Raw genomic sequence first — 9866 nt, 5'->3', positions numbered from 1 at the left:
GACAAAAATTTGCACTGCACTAGTTGGAGAGCCGAGAGGTAGACTAACGGTTTATTTATTTACTTTACAGAACTACAACGTACGGTGTTGGTTTAATGTAGACCTGTTTGAGATTGAGGTTATAGCTGTCAGACATATCATTTATGCTTTGATCATTCATATGTGTGTGTTTTCTGTTTTCAGGCATGAATAACCTTACAGTGTATTTTGAGGAAACATCTTTAAAAAATGATCAAACACTTGGCTTTTATAATATTCAACCTTCATCGACTCTTGGATTAGGTTATTGGGAGCTCCATTCACTAGGTATGATGTTTTATGCTATTTTCATTGTTCAGCAAAATTATTTTTCAGAATTAAGATGTGTGGGGGTTTTAAGTGTTTTTCTCTAAACAAATGCTATAATGAAGAACAAATGCTATAGCTAAAATTCACAAATTTACATGTTGACTGATGTTTTTGTCTAATTCACTTATTTCTCTCTCTGAAGTGCTGCCTATTGATGATGATGATCGTTTGCCCCGGGCGGATTCTCTGGAATTGTTAAAGCTTAACATGTAGCTCTGTGACATTCGCTTGGACTTGAGAAGAAACAAGGTGGACAAAATCTAAATCTAAAAAATCTAAAAAATATTACACAATTCAAACATGTTCTGTCTGTCTGTTCACTGCAATGAGATTGTTGTTTCTGTCTAATGTTTGAGGTTTTTCTCCCTGTGTGTTTCAATGGTTTGCTTTAATTTGAACAGACATTGATCAGGTTTATGAATGATATGCCATATAAAAGAGACAGAAAGATAAAACCCATTCTAGGCAGAGACACGTAACATCTATAACAGTGATCTATAACATTTTAGTGTCTCAGTGTGTAACATTGTCAATAAACACCAAATCTCATGATACCGTCAGGCAAACACATATTTGTAACATGAAGACAGAAGTATTTTGTTTTCTTATCTTTTGCATTCATTTTATATTCACCTGAAGTGTTTTCCAAGTTTTTATCAAGTGTTATCCATGCATGGGCATGCTGTCTAATGCACTTTGCAACCGAATACTGACATTAACATTTCAAAGAAAATCTATACTGTCATATTTTGTATAGCCTTTTGTACACATGATAGCAAAACAGCTTTGCAGAACATTAGTGAAAGAATCATGTCTTCTTTGAAGCTAAAATATAATGAATAAAATGAAAAGATGGTGTTCCTGTTCATATTATTTGACATATCACTGTACTCTCGTCTCTATAGACTAACATTGTCAAGGTAACCAGTAGTGCAAATTTCAATTTTTCTATTTCTAAAAAAGATTAGCCGATTTTATCGATATTTTTGTTGAAATGAATGTGAACTTTATTCTTTGAGCCTCAACTGTATTCTTGTTAAACTCTCTTAATATGTTACAAACATTGCCATGTTGTTTTCAAAGGCTTGTGTTTTTGGACAACAGCTAAATAAAATAAAACATCTATACTGCATCCATAGCTAAGAATGTTCCTGTCAGAAACCCCATGTTCCATAAGAAAGTTCAAACATGTGTCAGATTTAAACCGAAGATCTTTTACCTCACAGTTTAGCATGATTTTAGCCTGCTTTATCTTCGTTTGTCCTTCAGTGGGAACTCATCTTGATGTTAGTATCCAATGTGGGCACGTTCAGTGGATGTGGTCAACTTCAGGATATAAAAAACATTTATTAACATCATGATTCCATTCCAGTCCTTCAATTACAGAATCAAAAACGTTATTTTTCATGTTACAAATAAAATAAAGACCTTTTGACAGACGACAGAATCTAGGATGTAACAGCAGATGTATTTCAGTAGATCATGTCACTGTCTGTTGTGTCATCTCTGCAGCTGGTGGTGAGTGAGTGATTTTGTTGTTTCAGTCACAGTAAATGCAGTAGTAAAGTGATTTCAAAGTGTGCATACCCTTTAGGTATTTAGTACAGTTTTAAGACGAGTACTGTATCTTTAAAATGTATTTCAACAAACATTTGGACGTTTAATGACCGTTGAAAAGACATCAGTCCGACACGTGCTGTCACAGTTTTGGTTTGCTATTGGTTATTACGTTCTAAGAACGTTCTTTTCAGGTTTAATTTTTGCAACCAGAAAATAACGTTCCCAGAACGTTGCAGGCTGTTTTTTGTTTTAAATAACCAGAAAATAACGTCCCCTGATGGTTATTTATTGGTTATCTTTTGCAACCAGAAAATAACCAGAAAAAAACGTTTCACGATGGTTATTTTTTAATGGTAAAAGTTGTCAAAACTGGTAAATTTCTGTATTGCACATGCCACTGATGTTAAGATCACATTAACACATGTTATACTGACCAAATGATATTAATAAATGTGCCCTTTAATGGCTGTAAATAATAAACTAGTTAAAATGAAAATACAACCATAAATCCATGTGTATTTCTTTAGTGTGGTTGTCTGTGTGTGCGCTCCGTGCCTCCTTTGGTGGTGTATACATGACACAGACAGTGTATAACAAGTCATGTTTGTTTTTTGAAAGATGTGTCTTATGCTCATGTGTATGTTTTACTGTATGCTTTGAGATACAGTAAAACAGTAATTCTGTGAAACATTATTAAAATAAATTTTTAATTTAAAATAATTGTTTTCTATTATTACGTTTTAAAATGTAATTTGGTCCTTTGACGCAAAGCTCAATATTTAGCATGGTTACTTCAGTGTCACACGATCCTTCAGAAATCATTCTGATATGTTAAAGATATTAAGACAATATGAAGTGACACAGAAAACATTTCCCAAGTCATTTCCTTCTTTGTATTTATTCTGTTAAGACAGTGTGATTACAACATTGTAATTAATTATATTTTCAACAACAGTATCCCTGATGACATTGAGAGCTTCGTACCATATATCGGTTACGTATATCGGTTATCAGCCATATAATATAATACAATTTATCTCATACAACATTAAAAAAACTACTTAAAACCCATCTCTTCTGTGAATACTTGACAAAAAAAAAAACCTCTCTCTTTCTCTCAACAGGTAGTGACACCATGCAGTAACTTTGTATTAGCACCTATTGTATTATTGCTCCTGTATGACATATCGCTTATTGCTCCCTGAACTCTCTGTATGTCGCTTTGGATAAAAGCGTCTGCTAAATGACCAAATGTAAATGTAAATATAAACATACAATCATCAGTAGGCAGTTTATATTGAGTTATGCAATCATCCTGAATCTAAAAAAAAAGACTAAATGTAACTGAAACTTTTACAGCAAATTTCAATTCAAACTGTCTTTATGAAGAAAGATATAGGGAGATTGTGAAAGGAATGATGGAGAATGTGAGAGAAATTGAGAATAAAAGGGGACTGAGTGAACTTCTGAATCCATTGGAGTGGAATTCAACAAATCCAGGTGGGTTGCTGCCCGTATAGGACTTGATCCAATCCTGGTACGGAGACACCCTGGCGAACACACTGGGAAATTTAGGGTCATCACATTTTTTTTTTGAACCAAAACTCACGATACCGGACTGAATCCACCGAGAGCCGTTCCTATTGACAGCTGGACCTCCAGAGTCTCCCTGTATCGACAAACATTCAGCATTTATATATCTGACAATATACAGTGAACAACTGTTACAGACATAAGCATGCAATAGTGTATCCCAATAGTAAAAGTATGCCGGCCATGTGTCCAACAATGAGTTTTTTTCCTTAGGCCATCTTTCCTTTTTTTTTGAATGTTTGCAGTAAAAGTGCAGAGTCTTTTCCTCCCGTCACCGAGAATTAAAAATTGGGCATCTCTGGGTTAAACCAAGTGTGCCACACACGTGCTGAAAAGTGAAGCCTGAATCATCCCCTGTGGCTGGCTGCAGTGCAGGTCCCTGTCCTCTCAATGTAAATGGGAAATTTAGGTGAAGCGGATTTTGGGTCTTATCGTAGGCTGTATGACAATGATTAACTGCTGGAAGCCAATAAGCAGGCAAATCCTGCTCAGGACCAGCTCATAACCAGCACATGACCAGCTTAAACCAGCTCAAACCATCTGCCTCAAAACCTAACCAGAATATGCGGTTTATTCAACAGGGCAGTGTAAAAATAAAAAAAGTTCAGGGAACATCTTGGAATTATTGAATATATTTTCTAAATACATTGCACAGCTTTTCACTTGTCAATTATGTACATTGGATTGATTTTATTTAACCTTAATGTATTTTGATGGTATTTTCCACTCCAAGCACAAGTATCGGATCGGGACTAGGGATTGGCTGATACTCAAAATAAAATGTCTTTTTACTTACAAAGCAATGTCCGTCGCGACCAATTAAAATGTTTGTTTGTCTAAACGTAACTTGTAAACTTTATACATAGTCCCTAACCCACTGTGTTTACAATATAAACTTCGCTAAGACTGCTTTTACATGTATGTATTTGACAGGCGCTTTGGATAAGTGACGTAGGCCGTGTTCAGACTTGACTACTTTTTTGAAGCTGCTAGCGTCTGTTTTACATTGTAATCCTAGTAAACCGTGTTTTCCCAAAACTTGTTCTGCAGCTCAGAGCGTCTTCTGAGGTTGCGAAACTTTTTCACAGCTAACCAATGACAGAGACCTGTTGTTTCCACAACAACATGCGAGGAACGTGATTGGTCGAGAAGGCTCAAGCTCGAAAAAATAAAATGGTGGCCGAAACGCCTGCTGGAGCATAGTTTTGTATATATGTAAGTTTAAATTTCACTTTCAACAACTTCTGATTGCATTTCTAGCGAGAAATATGTATTGTAGTTTTAAAATATGTGATTAGTTATTGCAAAGACGCTCTCTGTTTATAATTCAAATAGACTTCCGTTACGCTGCCTATCTGTTTCTCTTGGCTGCCTTCGTGCACAGACGCTGTCTCGGAAGTCATGGCGTTCGGCTGCTATTTGTAACCAAACACGGCCAGAGTTTTTATTTTTATTTATTTTATTATAGTTTTTAGTGCCTTTGTCAACTTTTTCTTGTCAAAAAAGAAGTCAAGCGTGAACATGGCCTTAAGGTGCATTCCAGCCAGGTATGCATTTTATTAGTATGTGTGCTTCCGGGGATCGAAACTATCATTCTCGCGCTGCTAACGCGACGCTTTACCAACCAAACTAAACTACTGGAACGTTCAATCAACGTGTACATTAAACCTCACAAAACATCAAGGCAGAAGTTTCTGTGGATTCTCCTGCTGCCAATAAACGCGCTATTTTAAAAACGCTCGGGTCATATTTTAAATAAGGGAAACTATCTATACAGCCATATGGGTTGGAGGATAGGTTAGTTTATGCATATATCCATACCATATCTATAAATTAATTCCTAATATTCTTTAATGAAAAAAGGAATTTTGCTACTTGTCCAATTTACTTCATTTAAACAGGGTTTTAAAGCATTTTGTCGCAACATGACTTTTTTATGTTCAATATTAACTTAAATCATTCATGTGGTCCCAACGTGAATGGATTGTTTTGTGTTTATATATAATTGTTAAAACTGCCAGATGATTTCCATTTCCCAGCATGCTTTGCATAAGACTGCATTTTGAGAGTAATTTTCTTATGTTGAGAGCATTTTCTTATTTGGTTGTTTTATGTGTTTTTCATTATCTTTGAGATGTGGAACAGTTTGTTATATTTTTAGTGTTGTGGTTACTATTGTTCACAAGAGCGTTGCCTTTGCTTTGGTAGTGGAGAGTTCATTTAATTTCTTGAATTTCCGTTAAATTCTGTTAACTTAATATCTTTTTGTTAAAGATCAATTACATTTTTTTTCGGACATTAGTTAAAAATATTTGAGTTGAGAACTTTAAATGAAAATATGAAACTTTAACATATAAAAATCATGTTTGTTTAACAAACATAAATTGGGAAACTTGAACACAGATAAATTATGCCGAGTAAACATAATTTGTGCAATAGATGTACATCATTTTTTTTATGTTGCTGTAATCCAACAGATTATTTTTCAATATAGCCCAGAGCCATTGCGAGAGAGTCGCAACAACGTTAGTCAAAAAAACTTTGAGCGTCACGTGATTCATGGAGCCCTCAGATGGTTCCAAGAAATATGTAGTTTTTTCTCTTTATATTCATTAAATGACTTGTGTCTTTAAATGTGTTCAAAGTTTCTCACTTGGTCTATTTTGCTCAACAAACATTTACATTTAATCAGCAGACTCTTATCCGAAGCGCCTTACAAATGAGTTAAACATGGAAGCAATCACTAAATGCTAAACAAACACTCAACCCATTTTCCCACTACACCTCATCAACTCCGAGAGAATTGTTGGGTATAAAAGTTAGTAATGGTTAAGTTTGTGACGTGGAATGAAAACACAGGTGGGCTCCCTATAGCTCCAAAGTGGGGAATGGCAGAAAAAGTTTGAGAAACAATAAGCGGGTTTCCATCACTCTGGTTTTATTCGCATTTTGAAGTTTCGCATCAGAAACGAGTGATGGAAACACCAAAATTCGAATTAAAAACCCTTAATTCGCAAAAAGTTTTTACGCTCGCTTGAGGTGGTTTTTCATTTTTGCGAAAAAGGGTTAATGCGAATAATGGGAGATGGAAACGCATTTGCCGAATAAATTCCTCCAAAAAGTCACGTAATTGCACTATGAGACGGCAGGTGTAACCTGACTAACCAGAGTACTGATCTTGTTACACAGCATCAGAAATGTTGTTACGGTCATTCTTAAATGCCTGAGCAAAGTCCTCAAGTATTTCTGTAATTGCCTCTTAGAACTGTCACGACTGTGTTTCCCGAACAGCAGGCATCCACAAAGCACCGCATTCATTGTGTTTCGTAATCGTCTGCTTGCACAAGTATATATGAAAATCATTATATTCAGTGGCTTCTCTTACTTTTCTTACTGATATTAAGTGGCAGTTTATTAGGAAAGTGACGGTTGACTATTTGGATGGAAACGGTGCTTATTCGAAAATGTTTTATGCGATATTCCAATTTTGCGCATAAGATAAATTCGCAACTTTGAATGGAAACCCGCCTGCCTTAGTACTTATAAACAGACACATACATAATATTATGACAAATACTGGGCTGTGTCCATGTTTTAAAATCGTGTTATTTGTATGACCTGCTATTTTGGCAATACATTATCATAAACCACAAGTAACATCATCTGTTGACAGACAATTCATAAACTCAGATACAGTAGGTGTGTTTTTGGCCACTGCATTAACCGCATTCAATCACGGCAAATGACATGGCTTACTACCATCAAAATAATGATACTGAGCTCATAATCTAAGTATTGTGTTCACATGAGATCAATTTTAATCCACGTATTGCCAAAACCTCGTTAGAATCACATCACGAGGGCGCGCGCAAACGTGATCAATGTAAAGCTGCTTTGAAACAATCTGTTTTGTAAAAAGCGCTATATAAAAAAGTGAGACTTACCTGACATGAACTTTTCCCTCCCACATTTAGCAATCCAGCACAAATCATATTGCTTGTGATAAATCCACTATAAGCCTTATTACAGTCACTGTTGTTCACGATTGGTATCATCACCTCCCGCAGTTTGTCAGCAAGGGTACCTGTGAAACGGATGAGAGGACACATTTCTAGGTACAGTTTCGAGGTTTTGTCATGAATCTGGTTCATGGGCTTCCATCCATTTGCCTCCAGAGGTCACCCTTTCATTATATTGACACCACACAGACTGTTAAACATCACCCTGTACTTGTTTTCACTTTGTTTTGGAATAAAGCTATGCATATGGATTCGCAAGTCTCAAGTCGCTGTTATGGTTTACAGTATTGCTCGTATTCAGTTAATTGGCAAGCAAATGTCAACTCACCTCCAGTCTGCATTGTACCAAATCCAGTGACCCAGGTCTCTGTACCTCCACCAAACACACTACCAGCAGCTGCCAGACAGACTGGCCTAACATAATTCGTGAAATCCACAGAGGAGGAGAGCTGGACAAGTGCTATGTCATTGTCAATAGTAGAACTGTTGTAGTTAGGATGGTTGAAAATTCGACTCACAGTCCTATATGTCTCATGGGGGTTTGAGCCCGATTGGCTCCAACGCCCAAAGTACATCACAATCTTAGAAACCTCGTACCTGTAAATAGAGTCTGCTTTAAGCCCACAATTATTCATCTACAAATGTACTTGAGCTTTATTAAAGATTTCCACATACGTCTGGAAGCAGTGAGCTGCAGATAAAACCCAGTCTTTATTGATTAGACTCCCACCACAGAAATGGCTCGAACTGATACCGGAATTGACATGAATGCTGACTTGCCATGGCCAAGCCCCTGCCTGTGCAACCTCCCCTCCAATAATCTTTGTGTTGAGGGGGGATTGACCACATACTAATAAAAGAAAAGATGACATGAGAATTCATTTTTAAAATGCCTCACAGACGGAATGGCCATTATGACAACTTACCATCTAACTGGCAGAGGGAACCTGTTTGGGCAGACATATACAAAGGCAGTTGTTATAGATTACAATTGTAAAACAGTAATGCATCACTATTTTAAAAGTATGAGATTTATGAAGAGACCAAAATATTAAACAAATCTACAAAAGCAATTTCAAGCATTTACTGTACCTGTAACTGTATAGGTCCAGCAGTTTTTACAATCATGAGAAACATCAATTCAAGTGTGTTGTGTGTTTTTAATTGCTTTCTAGTTATTAAACAGTTGAAACAAACGCTATTACACTTTCATCCATTTTATTGTTTTTTTACCTGCTATGAAGAGAAGTATGGTTCCGGCAACACTCAAAGCTGTGTTAAACTTCATACTTATGTTCTGGTCTATGATCTGACTGCCCTTTCCCCAACTGTCAGATTTCTAATGAGATGTAAAGCAAGTGCTTGCAAATTTATGAAGAAGTTCTTAGGCCCCACCCACTTTTAAAAAATGATTGTGAATGTCCGATTTGTTCTTAACTTAAGATCTTTCAAAATATTTTCATACCAGTCTAAGTATGGTGGTGTATTGCAACATATAGGCTACACATTGTTTTCCACTGAATTATGACGTTACAAGGTATTCTGTTAATGAAGGGTGGCTCATGCAAAACATACTGCAGCTCCACGCACCATCATTTTCATTTTCTTTTCTGTGAAATGCTGTTTCATTTACTGAAAAGTATCTGAGAACAAGTCAAGCAGGTGCTGTCACATTCAGTATGACCCCACGTTACAGGCAAGAGAACAAAGGAAAAGAAAGTGCTGCTTGTTAGGATTTTCATTTGAGATAGAAAGTTGACTAAAAAGATGAACATTGCTTACATCCCTTTGACCAATCTCAAAAATCTAAACACAATTAGCACAACATCCATCCATTGTGACCATACCATTAACACAAGTCATGTTGTTTTCACTCAATATTCATTGAATTAACACGCTTCTAAGATGCTTACATTTTCTTTTCACACAAGCTTACACCATACTAAAATTATGGATCGTTCTTATCTTTTTTACAAATGCTTAAACACAGCATGACAAAAATGAAGACCTAATGATCCAAACCCTATAAAACCTCTGCTTGTGCAAAAACAGCAGCTTAAAGTAAAAGAGCTGATAAACATTTTCTAATTAGTGATCATTGAGAAATAACTGATTCCAACCTTAATCTGAGACATAGCCAGGTGTTGAAGTCTTTCCATTACATGATCATCCAAATGCTGAAGATCATATAGTTTACTGTAGAACTGCACTTTTTTCTGTGCGTTCTTTGAACCAAAGGGCACGCATTTTTATTACACTCTAGAAAACGTTGGGTTATTTTTGTTACTCAATAAGTGGGTTCTCTTGGGTTATTCCTGGCATGTATTGTGTTATTTCTGTAACAAC

At 36.1% G+C, this 9866-nt stretch overlaps 2 protein-coding genes and 1 long non-coding RNA gene across 7 annotated transcripts in view; 1 reads left to right on the top strand and 2 right to left on the bottom strand.

Annotated features, from left to right (window-relative positions):
- Nucleotides 1–1559, top strand: LOC130551603 (uncharacterized). Its single transcript, XR_008962635.1, has 3 exons — nucleotides 1–38; nucleotides 184–306; nucleotides 491–1559. It is a non-coding gene; the product is annotated as an uncharacterized LOC130551603 (long non-coding RNA).
- The window catches only part of LOC130551591 (uncharacterized), a 22158-nt gene extending 19434 nt beyond the window's left edge, over nucleotides 1–2724 (bottom strand). For 2 of the 5 annotated variants that reach the window (XM_057329320.1, XM_057329322.1), the window contains exon 1: nucleotides 1568–2724. Coding sequence is in view for 2 of the 5 variants with exons in the window: in XM_057329322.1 (XP_057185305.1) it covers nucleotides 1568–1582 (15 nt within the window). In the remaining 3 variants the exon portion in view is untranslated. The remainder of the gene's footprint in view (nucleotides 1–1567) is intronic. The other 3 variants (XM_057329319.1, XM_057329317.1, XM_057329321.1) reach the window with 2 other exon arrangements.
- A 63-nt stretch (nucleotides 2725–2787) lies between these two features.
- On the bottom strand, nucleotides 2788–8870 carry LOC130551595 (trypsin-2-like). Its single transcript, XM_057329326.1, has 6 exons — nucleotides 8754–8870; nucleotides 8447–8467; nucleotides 8196–8370; nucleotides 7849–8117; nucleotides 7446–7585; nucleotides 2788–3577 (listed from the first exon to the last, which is right to left on the bottom strand). The coding sequence occupies exons 1-6, from the start codon at nucleotides 8806–8808 to the stop codon at nucleotides 3290–3292; spliced, it is 948 nt and encodes a 315-aa protein (XP_057185309.1). The 5' UTR covers nucleotides 8809–8870; the 3' UTR covers nucleotides 2788–3289.
- Between the last annotated feature and the right edge of the window lie 996 nt (nucleotides 8871–9866).

The sequence above is a fragment of the Triplophysa rosa genome, linkage group LG3 (assembly GCF_024868665.1).
Source record: "Triplophysa rosa linkage group LG3, Trosa_1v2, whole genome shotgun sequence".
In the NCBI taxonomy this organism is placed as follows: Eukaryota; Metazoa; Chordata; class Actinopteri; order Cypriniformes; family Nemacheilidae; genus Triplophysa; species Triplophysa rosa.
This window is presented reverse-complemented; position numbering and strand designations above follow the sequence as displayed.